General features: G+C 33.2%; 2 protein-coding genes across 5 annotated transcripts in view; one reads left to right on the forward strand and one right to left on the reverse strand.

The window, feature by feature from the left end:
* The window catches only part of LOC145259076 (dimethyladenosine transferase 1, mitochondrial-like), a 248,508-nt gene that overhangs the window by 179,447 nt on the left and 45,740 nt on the right, over positions 1–23,321 (reverse strand). The gene's annotated exons all lie outside the window — the stretch shown is intronic.
* Positions 1–23,321, forward strand: part of LOC145259077 (dual specificity protein phosphatase 23-like) — a 152,417-nt gene that overhangs the window by 86,507 nt on the left and 42,589 nt on the right. For all 4 annotated transcript variants that reach the window (XM_080116711.1, XM_080116713.1, XM_080116710.1 and 1 more), the window contains 3 exons: positions 5,959–6,066; positions 9,534–9,702; positions 13,045–13,151. In XM_080116711.1, the coding sequence (XP_079972837.1) occupies positions 5,959–6,066; positions 9,534–9,702; positions 13,045–13,151 (384 nt within the window). The remainder of the gene's footprint in view (positions 1–5,958; positions 6,067–9,533; positions 9,703–13,044; positions 13,152–23,321) is intronic.

A 23,321-nucleotide genomic window follows, 5' to 3' on the forward strand; every position in this document is an offset into this window, starting at 1 on the left:
GTGGAGCCTGGTTGATAATGCGGGACCTATTGGACCCTGTCAATAGAGAGAAACTAGTAGTTGGTGCATTGGCACAAAATGAGGTATCTGGCTTTCAGGCTAAGATCCAAGTGTAGTATCTGTTCTGATACTACGCTTAAGTTAATTTGTTTTCAGTCAATAGAAGGGAAAACTCTTCTATACTAAGACAATTTGTATTTTTGCAACTGCCAGAGTGCTCCTTTTTGGGGGGAGCTGGTTTTCCTCCACATTAAAAATTTTGCTTTCGTGGGGAATGATTTTTTTTTTTTTAATGATTAAATTGAAAAATCAAAAATCCGTGTGACGCAACAAATTAATAAATTCAAGAATGATTTTTTTCCCACAGCTGGTATTAATTAAATTGCAATCGATAAAGGAAACTATTTTAATTATCTGAGTATTCTTACGTACCTGTGTTTGATTTCCTTACAAGAAATTCACAAACTGAACAGGTGTAAAACTAAGATTAGTTAGCTGCCTCGAACCGGTGTTACCCAGGAATATATATATATATATATACTCGGGGTTTTTTTATATTCAAAAGTAATGGACTAATGAATTCAACGAGGTTGTTAGATAGTGCTCAATAAAAAGAGCTGATAATACTTGTTTATTGTTATATAAACATGCTCACATCCCGCTGCTACAAATAGCCACTTGTTTCAATCAAACAACAGATATCATCAGGCAGCGACTTGACTATTCATTGAACTTTTGAATAGTCAAGTCGCTGCCTGATGATATCTGTTGTTTGATTGAAACAAGTGGCTATTTGTAGCAGCGGGATGTGAGCATGTTTATATAACAATAAACAAGTATATATATATATATATATATATATATATATATATATATATATAATTCAGAATAATGACATACAATAAATCTACTGGTGTACAAATCCAGTGATTTTGCTTTGGTTTGATAAGCAATTCTTTTATTTAATTATTATTATTTTCATTTAATTTTATTTGCCTGTCTACGGATATCATTTGGGGTTTTATTCACAAACTGATTGAAAATTTGAACTGACTTTTGAAACTGATAAATGGAAAAAAATTTACCGATTGATATAATCAAAGATTGGTATTATTATACAAACCCCGTGACAGCGAATTAGTAAAATCTTTTACGTAGTATTCTGTTACGTTTCGGTGTGCTGAACACGAATCTGAAAACTGGGTTAGGGTTAGGGTACATTTTTTTCTACTAATTCGCTGTCACGGTATTTGTATAAATTTACCGTTTTTTTAATAGTATTTTGTCTAGTTTATTATTTATAACACCTTTTCCCAAACTTACCATGTTAAAGAGAGTGTTGGGCGCCATTTTGAATTTTCCAATACATCTGTAAACACTGCATGTTTTTCGAGCTGAATAAACATGTTACATTGAATAAAAACACAAAAAATATATCCAGTTAGGTAGAAAAGTAACTTATCTTGCCTTTGATAATTTACTTGTTATATATTTGTTTTTTGACAACTTTTTCGAATATATGTGTACAGTAATACAGATTACGTATTGCTCCTATATTTAATTTTATTTGCCTGTCTACGGATATCATTTGGGGTTTTATTCACAAACTGATTGAAAATTTGAACTGACTTTTGAAACTGATACATGGAAAAAAATTTACCGATTGATATAATCAAAGATTGGCCGGATATCCAATCAAACTAAAGAAAAACTGTGGAAATATGTATATATTGGATTGTTACCAGCTTCCTTGGATTTATTACAATACGCGTTGGATCGTTTTACCTGCCGAATACCAGGAACTTCCATTACAGGATTTAGCATACACTTTCGATTTGAAGTTCAATATCTTTTTTTTTCTTTTTTTTTTTTTTGTTGCCTCAATATCTAATTTCTCTTATTCTATGTAGCTAAAATGATTCAAAAACTTTAAAAATATTTAATTTAATTTTCTATGTTTATTACCTTTAGCAAATTAAGTGCAAACCTTTTATAATATTTGCTAATATTTTTTCCTCCGAGGAGATGTATAAACATCGAAAACTCATGGGTTAAAGAAATACATTTTACCATACTGTATTCTTTGTCTTGTATACAATAAAATTTCTATATTTGAAATTTAACTTTTTCAAATCACAAATTTTAAATTCCTAAATTATGAGATTATATATATAGAAAAACTTTTATATTGTACCTACTAGTCACGGAATGAAGAGTGCATATTCCAAAAATCACAAAAATTGATAGTCTTTTTTTTTAATTTACGAAAAACAAATTTACCGTTTTTTACCGATAAGTAACAGACGAGGAATATAATAAGGGGAAGTAATCAGTAATTATTTTGACAGTTTCGATGTACATTAGAGTTCTCTGCCCTTGTTCACAGATTCATTGGGTACTTTTTTCACCCAAATTAAAACAGAGTAAAATTTGATTTTCTTGAATTAAAAAAAAACATCAAATTATGTGATTTTTGGAAGTTTTCATCTTCGTTTCATCACTGGTACATACATCATATAGACGTTTCTGTATTTTCTTTAATTTCAAATGATGCCATGAGTGCCAATCTGAACAAGCACCTTCTTTTTATTGATTTTTTTTCACAATGCAACACTTAATAATGCTGGTCCTAATTAAACCTCTAGATAAACTTCTTTTCCTTCTTCCTTTTCTTTTTCCTTTTCTTCTCTTTTGTCCTTTTTCTTCTTTCGTCCATTCAGAGTTATTTCCCTTAGAAGATTAAAAAAAAAAAAAAAAAAAAAAATGGCACCAACTGTTGTCCAATAATATTTTTAAGTACTTGTTTATATTGATTATTTTTTAAACCAACGCATTTAAAGTGAAAACATTAATACATACTTACGTGTCATGGCGAATCGAATACGTTTTTCTTTTTACGTTTGAAAATATTTGTGGTACTTCTCCGAAATTTGAACTCAACTGGGTTTCTTTTGCCCTACCCTTAACCTACCAATAAACAAATCATAAACTGTTTTAGGTTTAGTTTGGCAAAAGTCGATTCGGTTTGTTTAAATTCTGTAGAAACACCATATTTTTTTAATAAGTTTAGATCATTTTTTACAATAGCCAAAAAACAAAAAACAAAACAAACAAACAAACAAATAAATGTTCCCAAAGGCAAGTTAAGTTACTCTTCTACCTACCTTTTTTTTTTTGTGTGTTTCAACTTATTTTAAAACGTTTATTTACTTTGAAAAAAAAAATAGGGTCAAGTCTATTGAGTTAGAATGAAAAAAAAAATGGCAGACTCGTTATATTCATATTATCACTCAATAATTGTTGAAAAATCAAAAATTAAACAAAATATTCATAGAAAGTTACATTTTCGCATGATTGGTGACATTTATTGGATGGGTTTCTACCAATATTTTGTTTAATTTTCGATTTTTGTGCGATGATCCAGGGTCTAATTGGCTGTAACTAAACCACTATTTTTGTACTAACTCAACAGACTTGATATTACATTTTCCAAAGTAAATAAACGCTTAAAAATAAGTCAAAATACAAAAACCATATCCAGGTAGGTATAAAAGTAACTTTTATAGCCTTTGGTAAAATTTATTTGTTGTATATTTATTTATTTTTTTTTTTGTTTTGTTTTTTGTTGGCTAATGTAAAAAAATGCTGATAGTGTATTTCTAACATGGCACATATGGTGCATGTGAGAAAATCAGCAGCAGCCATAGGATAGCTGACTAGCAAAAATATAACCAGCAGCAGCAGCAGCTGTTTTAGCGATATGTAAATTAGCAGGTTTACGTGAGCTTGTGTCACAATAAAAAAGAAAATAAAAAATACACATGGTCAAAAGGAGAAGCAAAGTGGGTGTCGGCGAAGATGGACGACGTGTGAAAACAAGGGCGAGAAAGTGCTGGCTATGGCTGGCGTGAGGTGGCGTGGAGAGAAACTTTTAAAAACCACGTTATATGGCAAAGCGTTGCAAAACACGTGTGTGCGAAATGACTTTTTCAAGATAATGAAATGCGTTATTGTTAGAAGAACCACGAATAAATGAATTTTATTTGAACTTTAAAAAAAGGTGTAGTCGGATTTTTATTCTTTTCCTTTTTTTTTTTTGCTTGTCTTTTTGCAATAGAATCTCAGACAACGTGTAGGTCTGATTGGTTGGAATGTAGCAACACGGTTAAAAAATAACAGCCATGTTATATATATCTTTTTTTTTTTTTTTTTCAAAAACTAATCTTTTTTAATGAAATGTTTTGAAAAAAAGTGTTTAAGGTTCAACGTATTTTAAGTAAAAACAAGGTTCAACATATTTTACGTAAAAAAAAAAAGGTTAACATATTTTCAGTAAAAAAAAAAGGTTCAACGTATTTTAAGTAAAAAAAACAAAGGGTCAACATATTTTAAGTAAAAAAAAAACAAAGGTTGATTAAGGTTCAAAAAAGGGATCAACATATTTTAAGTAAAAAAACCCACAAAGGTTCATATGTTAAGTAAAAAAAACAAAGGTTCAACGTATTTTAAGTAAAAAAAACTCACAAAGGTTCAACATATGTTAAGTAAAAGAAAACAAAGGTTCAACGTATTTTAAGTAAGAAAAACACAAAGGTTCAACATGTTAAGTAAAAAAACCACAAAGGTTCAACATATGTTAAGTAAAAAAACCAAAGGTTCAACATATGTTAAGTAAAAAAAAACAAAGGTTCAACATATGTTAAGTAAAAAAACCCACAAAGGTTCAACATGTTAAGTAAAAAAAACACCAAAAGTTCAACATATGTTAAGTAAAAAAAACAAAGGTTCAACATATGTTAAGTAAAAAAAAACAAAGGTTCAACATATGTTAAGTAAAAAAAACCAAAGGTTCAACATATGTTAAGTAAAAAAAAACAAAGGTTCAACATATGTTAAGTAAAAAAACCCACAAAGGTTCAACATGTTAAGTAAAAAAACCACCAAAAGTTCAACATATGTTAAGTAAAAAAAACAAAGGTTCAACATATGTTAAGTAAAAAAAAACAAAGGTTCAACATATGTTAAGTAAAAAAAACAAAGGTTCAACATATGTTAAGTAAAAAAACCCACAAAGGTTCAACATATGTTAAGTAAAAAAACCCAAAAAGGTTCAACATGTTAAGTAAAAAACCACCAAAGGTTCAACATATGTTAAGTAAAAAAAACAAAGGTTCAACATATGTTAAGTAAAAAAAAAACAAAGGTTCAACATATGTTAAGTAAAAAAACCCAAAAAGGTTCAACATATGTTAAGTAAAAAAAACACCAAAAGTTCAACATATGTTAAGTAAAAAAAACAAAGGTTCAACATATGTTAAGTAAAAAAACAAAAACAAAGGTTCAACATATGTCAAGTAAAAAAACCAAAGGTTCAACATATGTTAAGTAAAAAAACCCACAAAGGTTCAACATATGTTAAGTAAAAAAACCCACAAAGGTTCAACATATGTTAAGTAAAAAAACTCACAAAGGTTCAACATGTTAAGTAAAAAAAACCCACAAAGGTTCAACATATGTTAAGTAAAAAAACTCACAAAGGTTCAACATGTTAAGTAAAAAAAACTCACAAAGGTTCAACATGTTAAGTAAAAAAACCCACAAAGGTTCAACATGTTAAGTAAAAAAACTCACAAAGGTTCAACATATGTTAAGTAAAAAAAAACAAAGGTTTATTAAGGTTCAAAAAAGGGTTCAACATATCTTAAGTAAAAAAAAACAACAGAGGTTCAACATATGTTAAGTAAAAAAACCCCACAAAGGTTCCACTTATGTTAAGTCAAAAAAAAAACACAAACGTTTATTAAGGTTCAAAAAAAGGGTTCAACATATCTTAAGTAAAAATTTCACCAAAATCTGCTTTTTGGTAAACACTGTCAATTTCCAATTTCAAAACCGGAATCAACTAGACTCCTTCTATTTAACCTAAACGTAAAATGTTACTGCTTTTGTCTCTTGCAGATGAGTCAGGCTAGCAGCAGCATCAGCCACAGCACAAGTGCACCTGATTTGTCCCCGTCCAACAATAACAACAACAATGACGGCCAGGAGGATCAAGCATTCCCATCGGTGAGTATATTTGGGTATATTTCTATGCGTGGTGTAGCAATCGGTCTCCGAAGATTAACAGGGGCACCACGTGAAGGTTTGCTAACAGCAGGAATAAAATTGAAGCCCTACCAGACCCAAAAGAAACACTCCCCCAGGGTTCAAACCTTGGTAGAAAAAACTGGGTGACTCTAAATAGAGCCAGAGCCAAAGAAGGCAAAACAAAAGATAATCTCCACAAGTGGGGCCTAGCGGTGTCTGACAGGCTAGTAAAGTCTAGCAGTGTCTGACAGGCTAGTAAAGACTAGTGGTGTCTGACAGGCTAGTAAAGTCTAGCGGTGTCAGAGAGGCTAGTAAAGTCTAGCGGTGTCAGAGAGGCTAGTAAAGTCTAGCGGTGTCAGAGAGGCTAGTAAAGTCTAGCGGTGTCTGACAGGCTAGTAAAGTCTAGCAGTGTCTGACAGGCTAGTAAAGACTAGTGGTGTCTGACAGGCTAGTAAAGTCTAGCGGTGTCAGAGAGGCTAGTAAAGTCTAGCGGTGTCAGAGAGGCTAGTAAAGTCTAGCGGTGTCAGCAAGACTAGTAAAGTCTAGTGGTGTCAGAGAGGCTAGTAAAGTCTAGCGGTGTCAGAGAGGCTAGTAAAGTCTAGCGGTGTCTGAGGGGCTAATAAAGTCTAGCGGTGTCTGAAAGGCTATTAAAGTTTAGTGGTGTCGGAAAGGCTATTAAAGTTTAGTGGTGTCGGAAAGGCTATTAAAGTTTAGCGGTGTCGCAAAGGCTAGTAAAGTTTAGCGGTGTCGCAAAGGCTAGTAAAGTCTAGTGGTTTCTGAGAGGCTAATAAAGTCTAGCTGTGAGAGAGGCTAGTAAATCTAGCGGTGTCTGACAGGCTAGTAAATCTAGCGGTGTCTGACAGGCTAGTAAAGTCTAGCAGTGTCTGACAGGCTAGTAAAGTCTAGCGGTGTCTGACAGGCTAGTAAATCTAGCGGTGTCTGACAGGCTAGTAAAGTCTAGCAGTGTCTGACAGGCTAGTAAAGTCTAGCAGTGTCTGACAGGCTAGTAAAGTCTAGCGGTGTCTGACAGGCTAGTAAATCTAGCGGTGTCTGACAGGCTAGTAAAGTCTAGCAGTGTCTGACAGGCTAGTAAAGTCTAGCGGTGTCTGTCAGGCTAGTAAAGTCTAGCAGTGTCTGACAGGCTAGTAAATCTAGCGGTGTCTGACAGGCTAGTAAAGTCTAGCAGTGTCTGACAGGCTAGTAAAGTCTAGCGGTGTCTGACAGGCTAGTAAATCTAGCGGTGTCTGACAGGCTAGTAAAGTCTAGCAGTGTCTGACAGGCTAGTAAAGTCTAGCAGTGTCTGACAGGCTAGTAAAGTCTAGCAGTGTCTGACAGGCTAGTAAAGTCTAGCGGTGTCTGACAGGCTAGTAAAGTCTAGCAGTGTCTGACAGGCTAGTAAAGTCTAGCAGTGTCTGTCAGGCTAGTAAAGTCTAGCAGTGTCTGACAGGCTAGTAAAGTCTAGCGGTGTCAGAGAGGCTAATAAAGTCTAGTGGTGTCAGAGAGGCTAGTAAAGTCTAGCGGTGTCAGAAAGGCTAGTAAAGTATAGTGGTGTCAGAAAGGCTATTAAAGTTTAGCGGTGTCGCAAAGGCTAGTAAAGTCTAGTGGTGTCGCAAAGGCTATTAAAGTTTAGTGGTGTCGGAAAGGCTAGTAAAGTATAGTGGTGTCGCAAAGGCTATTAAAGTTTAGCGGTGTCGCAAAGGCTAGTAAAGTCTAGTGGTGTCGCAAAGGCTATTAAAATTTAGTGGTGTCGGAAAGGCTAGTAAAGTATAGTGGTGTCGCAAAGGCTATTAAAGTTTAGCGGTGTCGCAAAGGCTAGTAAAGTCTAGTGGTGTCGCAAAGGCTATTAAAGTTTAGTGGTGTCGGAAAGGCTAGTAAAGTATAGTGGTGTCGCAAAGGCTATTAAAGTTTAGCGGTGTCGCAAAGGCTAGTAAAGTCTAGTGGTGTCAGAAAGGCTAGTAAAGTTTAGCGGTGTCGCAAAGGCTAGTAAAGTCTAGTGGTGTCAGAAAGGCTATTAAAGTTTAGCGGTGTCGCAAAGGCTAGTAAAGTCTAGTGGTGTCTGAGAGGCTAATAAGGTTTAGCAGTGTCTGAGAGGCTAATAAAGTCTAGTGGTGTCAGAGAGGCTAGTAAAGTCTAGCAGTGTCTGTCAGGCTAGTAAAGTCTAGCAGTGTCTGACAGGCTAGTAAATCTAGCGGTGTCTGACAGGCTAGTAAAGTCTAGCAGTGTCTGACAGGCTAGTAAAGTCTAGCGGTGTCTGACAGGCTAGTAAATCTAGCGGTGTCTGACAGGCTAGTAAAGTCTAGCAGTGTCTGACAGGCTAGTAAAGTCTAGCAGTGTCTGACAGGCTAGTAAAGTCTAGCAGTGTCTGACAGGCTAGTAAAGTCTAGCAGTGTCTGACAGCCTAGTAAAGTCTAGCAGTGTCTGTCAGGCTAGTAAAGTCTAGCAGTGTCTGACAGGCTAGTAAAGTCTAGCGGTGTCAGAGAGGCTAATAAAGTCTAGTGGTGTCAGAGAGGCTAGTAAAGTCTAGCGGTGTCAGAAAGGCTAGTAAAGTATAGTGGTGTCAGAAAGGCTATTAAAGTTTAGCGGTGTCGCAAAGGCTAGTAAAGTCTAGTGGTGTCGCAAAGGCTATTAAAGTTTAGTGGTGTCGGAAAGGCTAGTAAAGTATAGTGGTGTCGCAAAGGCTATTAAAGTTTAGCGGTGTCGCAAAGGCTAGTAAAGTCTAGTGGTGTCAGAAAGGCTAGTAAAGTTTAGCGGTGTCGCAAAGGCTAGTAAAGTCTAGTGGTGTCAGAAAGGCTATTAAAGTTTAGCGGTGTCGCAAAGGCTAGTAAAGTCTAGTGGTGTCTGAGAGGCTAATAAGGTTTAGCAGTGTCTGAGAGGCTAATAAAGTCTAGTGGTGTCAGAGAGGCTAGTAAAGTCTAGCAGTGTCTGTCAGGCTAGTAAAGTCTAGCAGTGTCTGACAGGCTAGTAAAGTCTAGCAGTGTCTGTCAGGCTAGTAAAGTCTAGCAGTGTCTGTCAGGCTAGTAAAGTCTAGCAGTGTCTGACAGGCTAGTAAAGTCTAGCGGTGTCAGAGAGGCTAATAAAGTCTAGTGGTGTCAGAGAGGCTAGTAAAGTCTAGCGGTGTCAGAAAGGCTAGTAAAGTATAGTGGTGTCAGAAAGGCTATTAAAGTTTAGCGGTGTCGCAAAGGCTAGTAAAGTCTAGTGGTGTCGCAAAGGCTATTAAAGTTTAGTGGTGTCGGAAAGGCTAGTAAAGTATAGTGGTGTCGCAAAGGCTATTAAAGTTTAGCGGTGTCGCAAAGGCTAGTAAAGTCTAGTGGTGTCTGAGAGGCTAATAAAGTCTAGCAGTGTTTGAGAGGCTAATAAAGTCTAGCGGTGTCTGAGAGATGATGAACAAGTGTGAATATTTCATTTCATACTTTTCATTATTTTCAACAATTTTCTTTCTTTTTCAGCAAATTTTACCCAAAATGCCAAAGAACTTTTCTTGGGTGGTGGATGGATTTTTGGCAGCTCTCGGCTTCCCCAATGAGCCTGCCAACATGTTGTACTTGGTCAGACATGGCATAAAATATCTGATCAGTTTAACTGCAGAGATGGCGCCATCAATCAAAGGCTTTGAAGGTAAGTTCTACATTTCCGTTGACTCTTAGATTATTTCTTAGTACATATATAGTGATGGCATGATTCCGACGTTTTCACCGATTCCAATACAATTACCGATTTTGTACCACCAACATTTTTTTTTTTTTTTAAATTCCTCTCTCCACTCAAACTGCCAGGGTTCCTTACTCCACACACCCGGGCAATGCCGGGGACTCCCGCTAGTATGTATATAAAACAACGGTCTATGAAAAGTATAATCATTTTGATCTGCCTCGCGCTGGTCTGTATCATTGCATCTCGGAGGAGACGGACTTTGAAAAAAATGGAGATAGACAGACAGGCACACAGAGATAGTGAGTTCACTAGCAAGCTGCCCAGCGTTGCCCAGTAATAAAATACGCGTAAATATTATATTGTAGTTAGTGCAAGTTTCTTATAAGCAGAAATACCGTATATATTAAATGTAAAGTTAAATTCCTTTAAAAAAAATGAAGTAAAAAAAAAAAAAAAGCAGAAAGGAACTGAGACATGTGTATATGAGTATTAATTTTTTTCTAAACAGTTCATTTCTTGTAGGAAAATAAAATACTCAAACTGAGATCAAAACCAAAACTCAAAGACAGTGAGTCAAGTATGATAACCATTACACCAGCTTGACAGGACTTTTAAGGGTGCTAGTGCAGAGAGTGATCCGCGCTATTTTTTAAATCGTATTTCCAAGTTTAATTAAAGTTTTATGATATGTTTTTTTTTTTTTTTTTTTCAATTTTCACCCCAAACAAAGCACAGTGCCACTTTGAAGCAGGGGCTACTATTAGGGACTTAATTAGCGGGGTCATTATGAAGGGAGAAGAGTAGAAAGATATTTGTTAACATTACACTTGAACTTCTGCATATCATTGCAGTTGGGAAAGCAGAATCCCGGAAGGGAGTTCCAAAGACCAGCAGTTCTGAGGAAGAAACTATTGGAGTAAAAGGCTTTCTTGCACCTAGGGATCTCTACTGTAAAGGGATGAGACTTAGTAGCTTGTCGGGTTTGTCGGGGGTAGTTACGTTGGGGAGGTACAAGTGTTTGCAGTTCGTCAGAGCATTCACCATTAAAGTATTCGTAGAACAGGCAGAGGGATGCAACATCTCGTCGATGGGACAGAGGCTGAAGCCTAGATGACAGTTCAGGACCTATCAGGTTGCCGACTCTCTTTTGAACCCTATCCAGGAGCGAGAGACAAGCAGCAGATGCACCGGCCCAGATGTGACAACAGTACTCCATACATGGGCGAATGGTTGCCTTATAGAGGTATAGGATACTGTCAGGTGTAAGTAGTTTTCTAGCACGGTAGAGGGAGCCAACCTTCCTTGCAGCAGCCTTGGCAATGGTCGCAATGTATCTATTCCAGTTCATATTCCCTGTAAACGTTAGGCCGAGGAGTTTAAAAGAAGTACTTTCAGGCAATGTGTTCTTGGCCATTGCTATTGGTGGTAGAGAAGGTTTCTTGTAGTTATTGAAGGAAACAAGCTTAGTCTTAGCAGCATTGAATGTGACCAACCATTTTTTTTTATTCAATTGTAAGGTTGAAGTATAGAATAGGTGCAAAACACCCTCCCCATGTTAAGAATGGCTTTTTAAATAATAACGTTATTATTTACGTCCGGATCACTCTCTGCACTAGTACCCTTTTAAGCAGTGTTTACACCAACTCATACTGAACATAAGCTATAATATTTCATAACCGCGCATGCACAGTCGTGAAACAGTTGGAAACAGATAAAAAATCTGGTGGTCTCTCACACACCAATTTTTCAATTTAGACCCCTTAGAAGCCCTTTTTTTTCCGGATGAAAACAGATTAAAAAAATTTTCACATGTCTGAATAACCTATATACCAAATTTCAAGTCTGTAGATCAAAAATTCGTTTAGTATATAGGTTGAGAAGTGTCCTCACACACTATTTGTTGTTGGCATTTTTTTTTAGCGATATTAACAACTTCGAAACGCTGTTATTTTTTCTTTTTTCCGCTAGCTTAAAATAATATTTAATAATAGTTATATTTTTTTGGAAAAAGGATTCCAGCAGAGTGCTCTATTGTAAGGAAAAATCCAGAAATAAGTGCATATTATTTATGTTTTGTTTACAGAAAGTTTAGATGCCATAAGTCATCGATACCGTCGGTTTCAAGCCTGATAATCAGAGACTGTTTCAGATACCCCATATCAAGCTCTCTTCAGCCAATACTCTGACAAAATAATGTTCCAATGGAGGACATTTTATTTTATTTTTGGTGGTTGATTGAGATTGTCGGACTGACTTCCTCATCTTGGTTGTTATTGTCACAACGTTTTGGCCATTTTGCCCTCCGGCCTTCGTCAGGTGTTTTGTATCGAACTGGAGAACTGTTTGTTGTTTCCCCAGTTCGATACAAAACATCTGACGAAGGCCGGAGGGCAAAACGGCCAAAACATTGTGACAATAACAACCAAGATGAGGAAATCAGTCCGACAATCTCAATCAATGAAAAATACCTCATCTCAAAAATACAGACAATTACTATTTTTGGTGGTGTTTTTTTTTTTTTTTTTTTTTAGTTTTAAAGGAACTTCCAAGACTATATATATTTATACTTCTATAATTTTTTTTTTTTTGTGTGTGTGTGTATATTGATATTCATATTATATATATATATATATATATATATATATATATATAGAGTTTAGTTTCCTAGAAGTACATCCAATGAAACAACATGTGTCTACCAAAGAGTGCTCAATGAGTGAACAGAGCAGGTATATTAAATTTATTTATACAAACAATGGCTACATATGTGCATACATGTTTCTATAATCACCCGCGTTGGGAGATTACGTCTTCAGGGTGTGCGTAACAGGTCGATTCAAAGCATGCTGGATCCAGCATGCTTTGAATCGACCTGTTACGCACACAATTTAAAAAGGGAAAATTTTTCCGAAATTAATAATGGAATACGTCGCATAAGCTTACAAGTAAGACATTTTACCATACAACTGAATAAATATATATATATATAAAAAAAATATATATATATGTATGTACTTATTGATTTGTAAATCGCCACTTGTTCTCGTCTCCTCTTACCAACAGCGACTATAATTCATTCCTCGCATTGTGACAGCCTTCTAATTCTCTTTTACACACCTATCCCACACAATGCTTCAAGCAAACTACATATATATATATATATATATATATATATATATATATATATATATATATATATATATATATATGCACAGATTTGTCTATATGCGTTTTTTTTTTTTTATATGCATATCAAGCAACAAATTGTGCAAATAACCTCTGACATTTTTCTTTTTTCTTCCTCAGATAAACTCGTTTGGTCACAAATCAAAATTAAAGATTTCAGTCCACCCACTTTGGAACAAGTCGATGAATTTTTAAAAGTTGTGGAGAAAGCTCGATCTGAAAACACGGTAAGTACAAAAAAAAAAAAAAAAAAATGATAAAATAAGACCTTTACAAATTTTTTTTTTTTTTTTTTTTTTTTACATAGGCATCACCACCTATCAAGGCCCAGAGGCCACTCGAGGATAAGGGTTTCTTAGCAAAGTGTACCTTCTTCTCATTTGTCTTAAATCCATCTTTCAAACTCCCTGGCCTAACATTCACAGATAACATGAATTCGAACAAATACATAGAGGACATTACCAAGCCATCTGCAAAGTTGGGCTCCCTCTACCTTGCTAGAAAATTACTCACCCTGTAGAGTACCCCATATCTTTACAATCACAATTCACCCGTGCACGGAGTATTGTTGCCACATCTGAACTGGTCCATCTTACCACTAGTTTCTCTCTCTTAGACAGGATCCCAAAAGTCTCAAATCTAATATGTCCCACACTATCAACTAAGCTTCAACCTCTGTCTCATCGCTGTAATGTTACTTCCCTGTGCCTGTTTTACAAGTGCTTTAATGAAATGTGCTCTGATGACAGACAGGCACACAGACATAACTCCCTCGACGTACATACTTAACCCGACAAGCAGCAGAACCCCACCCCTTCACCATTGAGGTCTTTTACTCTAATTGTTTATTCCTTCAGACTGCTAAATTTTAGAAACCCCTTTCTGCTTCCCTGACTGTATTGACAACAGAAGTTTAAATGTAATGTGAACAAACAACTCGCTGCTTAACTCCCCGCACTTTCCACCTTCAGCTGTTAGACAAGGTCTTAAATAGTAGCCGCTTATGTTCAGAGTAGCAATATACCTTGCCTGGAGTAAAAAAAAAAAAAAAAGTTATAAAAAATAAAAAATATATTTTAAAATAAAAATTCCAATAATCTATCTATCTATCTATCTATATATCTATAAAAGTGAACGTGTCTGTCTGTCTGTCTGTCTGTGTACATTTCCCTATGCAATAACTCTGTCAATTTTTAGTCTATAGACTCGAAATTTGAAATACCGGGTACTGAGATTTGGGAAAATCGATGTGACGGGTGTCAGCCAGAAATTTGGCTGTTAAGGGGTCAAATTTCAACGATTTGACCTTTAAGAACTCTACCAAACTCCTCCGACAATTTTGGGTCTAGACACTTGAAATTTTAGATATAGGTTCCTTGAACCTGGATCTAACTTAATAAAGTGATTTGAGCCCGAAACTATAAATTTTAAGGGGTCATAATAGGGGTCAAAGTTTTAAAAAATTAACCATTTTTTTTTGTTTTTTTGCTTTTTTTGCACAGCATACACCTCCAAACACCCGAGCAACGCCGGGCACCCCTGCTAGTATATCTATAAAAATGAAAATGTGTGTGTGTGTGTGCCTGTGTATATTTCCCTACACAATAACTCTGTCAATTTTCGGTCTAGCGACTCGAGATCTGACATAAGGAGTATTGAGATTTAGGAAAATCTTTTTAATTGATTTTCAGCCAGAAATTTGGCTGTCAAGGGGTCAAAGTTCAACGATTTGACCTTTGAAAACTATACCAAACTCCTCTGCCAATTTTGGGTCTAAACACTTGAAATTTTAAATGTAGGTTACTTGGACATGGATCAAACTTTATAATTTGATTTGAGCCCCAAAAAATAAATGTTAAGGGGTCAAAATTGGGGTCAAAATTTTGTAAAATTTGACCTCTTTGGTCTCTACCAAATTATTCAGCCAAGTTTTGGTCTAAACATTCGAAATTTTATATAAAGGGTATTCAGAGATAGGGCAAGCTTTTTAATCGGTTTAGGTCGAAAATTTAAGCTACCAAGGGGTCAAAGTTCAAAAGATTTTACCTTTGCGGTGTCTAGCAAACTACTCAGCCAATTTTGGGTCTAAACATTTCAAATTTATACATAACGGGTATTCAGCCATGCGGTAAGCATTTTAATCAGTTTTGGGGTGAAAATTTAGCTGCCAAAAAAGGTCAAGGTTGAAAGAGTTGACATTTGCAGATTCTACCAAATTCCTCCGCCAATTTTTGGTCTAAACACTTGAAATTTTTGATGTAGGTAACTTGGACATGGGTAAAACTTTTTACTTTGATTTGAGACCAAAATAATAAATGCTAAGGGGTAAAAGATTAAAAAAAAAATTTACCTCTGCGGTCTCTACGAAATTACGCAGACAAATTTTATGTGTCCTACTTCCGTGACTAAAATTATGTTCTTGCATGTTCATCATCAACTCCGAAGGTTGGCATATGTTAAAGTACTTTTAGTTTTTTGACACGGTACTCATAGTTCCTGACTAGATATATATTTGCTGTCTACATAACCCCTGAAGTTAAGCAACAATAAGACTGACCAGAACCAGATGGGTGGCCATTTTTGTGAATGCTAGTATCACGGTTGGGTCACCATAGGCGAATAAACAAGAAATTGCCGAAAGAAATTATCGTATTTTTAGCAAAATGCGCAGTTATTTATCGATTTTTCCTTTTTTAGTATCAATTCTTCAAAGCATTTCCTATTTAATGGTATATTAGCAATATTGGGCTTTCTAAAAGAAAATTGCTAATTTATTTTTCAAAGGTTTAGAACTAGTGTTTTTTGCAAAATAAATAATAAAAATATTTTTTTGTTTGCTAATCTGAAAGATAATTATAAACATATTCAACAAATTTCACACTTCAAAACGCAAAAGACGAAAAATAAAACACATTCAAAATTCTGATTTTGAACCTTAAAATCTGATACAGGCATAATTTTTTTTTTTTAAATGATGTCTAGCGGCCATTAAGTGAATCTCAAATATAAACAAGTGTTTACGAGGTACTCATGCACTTATTGATCCCTGCTGAAATAATGTTATTATTTAACAAGCCATTCTTAACATGGGGAGAGGAGGGTGTTTTGTACCTATTCTATACTTTAACCTTACAACTGAATAAAAAAACATATCATAAAACTTTAATTAAATTTGGAAATACGATTTAAAAAATAGCGCGGATCAGTAAGTGCATTAGCACCAAAAAGTGTATCAAAATATAATTTTAATGGGTACTGGTCGCGATTTGAGTTCCCTGCCGAACCCCATAAAAAAACACTGACTTCTCCCTACGCATGAGCAAAGGACATGTTTTACTTGCCATAGTAACTAAACGATCATGAATTTTTATCGACTTTTTATAAGTTTTACTGTTTATGAATATTGAAATAAAAGAAATTACTACACATTTATTAATAATATCTCACTTTTATCGCCTTTGTTTTTAATCACTTTTATCGACCTTTTTGTTTTACTGTTTATGTGTCACTTTTATCGACTTTTTCTTTTCTTTTTTAAATAGCATTTTCTTTTTAAATGACGACGTTTTTACTGTTTATGAACATTAAAAGAAAAATAATTACTAAACATTTATTAATAAAAAAAATGGGTGCTAGTGCACTTATGATCCGCGCTATATTTTAAATCGTATTTCTAAGTTTAATTAATGTTTAATGCTTTTTTTATTCAATTGTACGGTTAAAGTAGAGAATAGGTACAAAACACCCTCCCCATGTTAAGAATGGCTTTTTAAATAATAAAAGTGTATCAAAATATAATTTTAATGGGTATAATTTCTTTTCAATGAGTGATTCAACTGAAATTCAAATAATAGAATAAAAACATGAAACAGTTGTAGATTATTTTTAGAATTTTTTGTTTATGGTAAGGTTGTATAAAAATGTAGCAAAATATAATTTTAAAAACATGAAGCATTTATAGAGGTTTAAGAATATATTTTTGTGTGTGTACAGAAAGATTGTATTAAAATGTATCAAAATATAATTTTAAAAACATGAAGCATTTATAGAGGTTTAAGAATATATTTTTGTGTGTGTGTGTGTGTACAGAAAGATTGTATTAAAATGTATCAAAATATAATTTTAAAAACATGAAACATTTATAGAGGTTTAAGAATATTTTTTTTGTGTGTGTGTGTACAGAAAGATTGTATTAAAATGTATCAAAATATAATTTTAAAAACATGAAGCATTTATAGAGGTTTAAGAATATATTTTTGTGTGTGTGTGTGTGTACAGAAAGATTGTATTAAAATGTATCAAAATATAATTTTAAAAACATGAAGCATTTATAGAGGTTTAAGAATATATTTTTGTGTGTGTGTGTGTGTACAGAAAGATTGTATTAAAATGTATCAAAATATAATTTTAAAAACATGAAACATTTATAGAGGTTTAAGAATATATTTTTGTGTGTGTGTGTGTGTACAGAAAGATTGTATTAAAATGTATCAAAATATAATTTTAATTTACACTCGTTTTTAGAAAACGAAGAGTTATCGACCCCTGTTTCTTTGGCCGATAAGCGACATTTATCGGTGGTTCTTGAAACTATAATACACACATTCGTCTCATATTACTGACATACAGAAGTGCCGAGTTTTTTATATGTATATTTAAACATTTCAAAATCACAGGAATATACATTTAATTCACATTCATATTGTTTAAATTACTACGTCTTACACATGTTTCATCGGATGGCATAAACCAAATAAATCATCAGAGACTTTTTTTTTTTTACAAAGGAATTACCACTTATCAAGGCCCAGAGGCCACTCGAGGATAAGGGTTAATACGTGTACAGTGGTCAATAGGACAATAACCTAGTGATTGTTAGTAGTGGAAATTTGGCAAATTGGATTATTTAAATGACACGGCTCATCAAGAACTTGTTTACATTGGACTTGAACACGAGCATATTGCATGTGCAGTTCTAAGAAAGAAACTGTGTTCATGGAATCTACGTTTAGGTTTAGGCACGGATAAAGAGTGGGGGAAATTATTGATAGTGGTTTCAGCTAGACGAGTGTTTCTCGTGAAAGTTTGGCGAGGGGGAACTGTAGATTGGAGCTCAGGCGAGCACTTGCCATGAAAATAATGATAAAGCAGGGAAAGGCTTGCAACGTCTCTTCTGTGAGAAAGAGGTTGCAAGGAAGAGAAAAAGGCATCCCCTACTAGGCTACGAAGTCTATTTTGAACTCTGTCAATGCAGAATAAGTCTTTCTAGCTGCTCCTGACCAAATGTGGCAACAGTACTCCATCTTTGGAAGTACCTTGGACTTTACATTAGTACATTAAAGAATAAAATGTACAGTTTTTTAGGTTTTTTTTTTTTTTTTTTTTTGCTTGGTTCAAGAATAGAGAAGTAATGTTAAAATGAATTGGAAAGGTTTAAACGACATAATTCAAAATCCAGTAAAAAAAATAGTGGCGGACCTGAACGAGAATCACTTCCCCCTATAAGTTTAACCGTTATTCTGCAGTTTATATTACTGTGCATATAGATTCGAAAAAGTGATCAAAAACAAATGTATAACAAATAAATGTTATAAAAGACAAGATAAGTTACTCTTCTACCTATCTGGAAAAGTTTTTAGTGGTTTTATTCACTTTAAAACGTAGAATCTTTCGAAAAATCGGGTTTGTATTACTGTACACATAGATTCGGAAAAGTTGTCAAAAAAAAAACAAATAAATGTTATCAAAGGCAAGATAAGTTACTTTTCTACCAAACTGGATATATTTTTCGTGTTTTTATTCAATGTAACATATTTATTCAGCTCGAAAAACATGCAGTGTTTACTGATGTATTGGAAAATTCAAAATGGCGCCCGACTCTCTCTTTAACACGGTAAGTTTGGGAAAAGGTGTTATAAATAATGAACCAGACAAAATACTATTAAAAAACCACCGAATATATGTCAACTTATGTCACGGTAACATATATTGAGCGAATTTCTAACAGTATTTTGTCTAGTTTATTATTTATATCACCTTTTCCCGAACTTATCCTGTTAAAGAGAGTTGGGCGCCATTTTGAATTTTCCAATATATCGGTAAACACTGTATGCTTTTCGAGCTGAATAAACGTTACATTGAATAAAAACAAAAAAATAATATGTCCAGTTTGGTAGAAAAATAACTTATCTTGCCTTTGATAATATTTATTTGTTATATATTTGTTTTTTGACAACTTTTTCGAATCTATGTGTATAGTAAAACAAACCCGAAAAATCATACAATAAGAAAAATGGCGGCATGCTCGCTGTTGAACACGGTAAGTTTGGGAAAATGAGTTGAAACAAACAAATTATACAAAATACTGTTAGAAATCCACCGATTATGTGTCAGCCTATGTCACGGTAACATATATTGAGTGAGTTTCTAACAGTATTTTGTCTAATTTTTTTGTTTAAACACATTTTTCCAAACATACCGTGTTCAACAGCAAGCATGCCACTATTTGCATTTTTCAAATACATCGGTAAATACTGTATGTTTTTCGAGCTCAATAAACATGTTACATTAAATAAAAACACTAAACCATATCCAGTTAGGTAGAAAAGTAACTTATCTTGCCTTTGATAACATTTATTTGTTATATATTTGTTTTGTTTTTTTTGACAACTTTTTCGAATTTATGTGTATAGTAAAACAAACTCAAACATGCTATAAAAATTTATGGATGGGGATGATTCTTGTTCAGGTCTGCCCAAACAGTAAAAACATCCACTTGTTATAGATAAAACACTGAAGACATACCGATATGCAGAAAAAAAGAAAAGAAGTTTAATTCATAGACCACGACTGAAATAGGCCAATTCTTAACGCCATGTTTGAATTCATACGGAGCTATCAACATCACCAGATTTTACGTATTTATATTATTGGGGGGGGGGGGTGAAAAAAGGGATAAAAAATAATAAAGAAACTATAAAAATATAATAATAATACACTCTAAAAATAGTGGATGAAATAATTCGTTGAATGCTAGTAACAAAACGTTAAAATCAAAAATAATAAATAAAAAAAAACTTATTTTAGTCAAAATTAAAAACACTAGTAAGAATTACTACTAAGAGTTGCAATTGTGAGATAGCCTTATTGAATATATTACTTTATAAACGTATATTTGTTATAAGGAGAACGCAGTTGCTGGATCGTTAATACGATTCGGTAACCGAAACATGTGTAACTAAGCAGATAAAACGGTAATCAAATAAAAAAATATATAAATATTTGCTCTGCAATAGTATTGAGCACTTTCTTCAGGTTTTTACTAATTACCATTTATATATATATATATATATATATATAGGTACTAGTGCACTTACTGATCCGCGCTATTTTTTAAATCGTATTTCCAAGTTTAATTAAAGTTTTATATGTTTTTTTTTTATTCAGTTGTAAGGTTAAAGTATAGAATAGTTATAAAACACCCTCCCCTCCTCATGTTAAGAATGGCTTTTTAAATAATAACGTTACTATTTCAGCATGGATCAATAAGTGCACTAGTACCTATATATATATATATATATATTCTGAATTAATGTATACATTTTTCACATCCGGAAGATTCCACTATTTTTCTATAATAAATAAGACGTCTCATTTGGTTTTTATGGTTTTTTTTTTTTTCTTTTGTGATTTCTTTTAATTCATTCTAACATTACTTATCTTTTTCAATCCACGAGGGGGGGGGGCTTTATATTTTTTACTATGGAACTCATGTAAGCCTCTGATGATCTGTTTGGTATATTCATGTCGTCCAATGAAACACGTGTAAGACGCAGCAATAAAACTATGAATGTGAATTAAGTGAATACTTATGTGACTTTGGAATGTTTAATAAAGTTATATATATATATATATATATATATATATATATATATATATATATATATATAGTGTTATAATGGAATAATTCCAGGAGGAAATCCGGGTATGAGAGCTCAATGTGGTAAACAGAGCAATAACATAAAAATATAACACGGAAATTACATAATTGTCGATGCAATAATTTATTTCAACCTTATGGTATTTTCAAGCATCTAAATCAGACAATTATCAAAAATGTAATTGTCTGATTTAGATGCTTGAAAATACCATAAGGTTGAAATAAATTATTGCATCGACAATTATGTAATTTCCGTGTTATAATTTTTATTTTATATTATATATATATATATATATATATATATATATATATATATATATATATATATATATATATATATATATACTAGCAAGGAGACCCGACGCTGCCCGGTATAGAACGAGGATCAACGAATGTTCCACACTTCCAATAATTTTATTGCCATCACAATCAATAAAATCGCCCATTTTTTTTTTTTTTCAATAGAATTGATTGATTGATCGCTCCATTCTCTCTTATAGATAAAAAAATAATAATTTTTACAGGGGAATATTTTACGTTACACCGACCAAGGGAGATGATAAAACTTTAGCAAATCATTACTTCTTAAAAAAAAAAAAACAGATTTATTATAATCTGTTGGTCATATACAGGGTGGTCAAAAAGTCAGGTAACATTTTAAAGAAAAACGATATTAGCAATATACGTATATTTAAGTACCATACATTGAAATATAAAATGAAACAAACATGAAATATGTTTATTTTGTTAATTGTCGTCCATTTCTCTCTATCAATTGCTGGAAGCGATTAACCACTGATTGTGTAACACGTGTAATCATGTCAGCTGATATCCGCGCAATCTCCTCTTCAATAAATAACTTTAAAGACGCTATTGTATCAGGCTTCTTGCCATAAACGCTATCCTTTACATAGCCCCAAAGCCAGAAATCAGGAGGGGTAGTTTATATATTACACTCAAATATTTAAACAAATAATATTAAACGAATAGAGATTATAATGGATCATATTGTTTTTTCTACCTGTAAGACGCAGCAATAAAACTATGAATGTGAATTAAGTGAATACTTAAATGTGACTTTGGAATGTTTAATAAAGTTATATATATATATATATATATATATATATATATATATATATATATATATATATATATATACTAGGAAGGAGACCCGACGCTGCCCGGTATAGAACGAGGATCAACGAATGTTCCATACTTCCAATAATTTTATTGCCATCACAATCAATAAAATCGCCCATTCTTTTTTTTTTCAATAGAATTGATTGATTGATCGCTCCATTCTCTCTTATAGATAAAAAAAAAAAAAAATTTTTACAGGGGAATATTTTACGTTACACCGACCAAGGGAGATGATAAAACTTTAGCAAATCATTACTTCTTAAAAAAAAAAAAACAGATTTATTATAATCTGTTGGTCATATACAGGGTGGTCAAAAAGTCAGGTAACATTTTAAAGAAAAACGATATTAGCAATATACGTATATTTAAGTACCATACATTGAAATATAAAATGAAACAAACATGAAATATGTTTATTTTGTTAATTGTCGTCCATTTCTCTCTATCAATTGCTGGAAGCGATTAACCACTGATTGTGTAACACGTGTAATCATGTCAGCTGATATCCGCGCAATCTCCTCTTCAATAAATAACTTTAAAGACGCTATTGTATCAGGCTTCTTGCCATAAACGCTATCCTTTACATAGCCCCAAAGCCAGAAATCAGGAGGGGTAGTTTATATATTACACTCAAATATTTAAACAAATAATATTAAACGAATAGAGATTATAATGGATCATATTGTTTTTTCTACCTGTAAGACGCAGCAATAAAACTATGAATGTGAATTAAGTGAATACTTAAATGTGACTTTGGAATGTTTAATAAAGTTATATATATATATATATATATATATATATATATATATATATATATATATATATATATATATATATATATATATATATATATACTAGGAAGGAGACCCGACGCTGCCCGGTATAGAACGAGGATCAACGAATGTTCCATACTTCCAATAATTTTATTGCCATCACAATCAATAAAATCGCCCATTCTTTTTTTTTTCAATAGAATTGATTGATTGATCGCTCCATTCTCTCTTATAGATAAAAAAAAAAAATTTTTACAGGGGAATATTTTACGTTACACCGACCAAGGGAGATGATAAAACTTTAGCAAATCATTACTTCTTAAAAAGAAAACAGATTTATTATAATCTGGTGGTCATATAGGTTTACTGGTAGAGCATTCGACTACAGATCGAATGCTCCCGTGTTCAAGCCCGGATGTACCTCACCATTTTATTTCATGTTTTTCTTATTAATGAATTTAATTTATTCTAAAAGTAGGAGTACCATTTAAAATCGTCACAAATCATTTGTTTGCATATTTTAAAACTAAATATTAATCAGAAGT

This window comes from Euprymna scolopes, chromosome 34 (assembly GCF_053919585.1).
Source record: "Euprymna scolopes isolate OS-2025 chromosome 34, ASM5391958v1, whole genome shotgun sequence".
In the NCBI taxonomy this organism is placed as follows: domain Eukaryota; kingdom Metazoa; phylum Mollusca; class Cephalopoda; order Sepiida; family Sepiolidae; genus Euprymna; species Euprymna scolopes.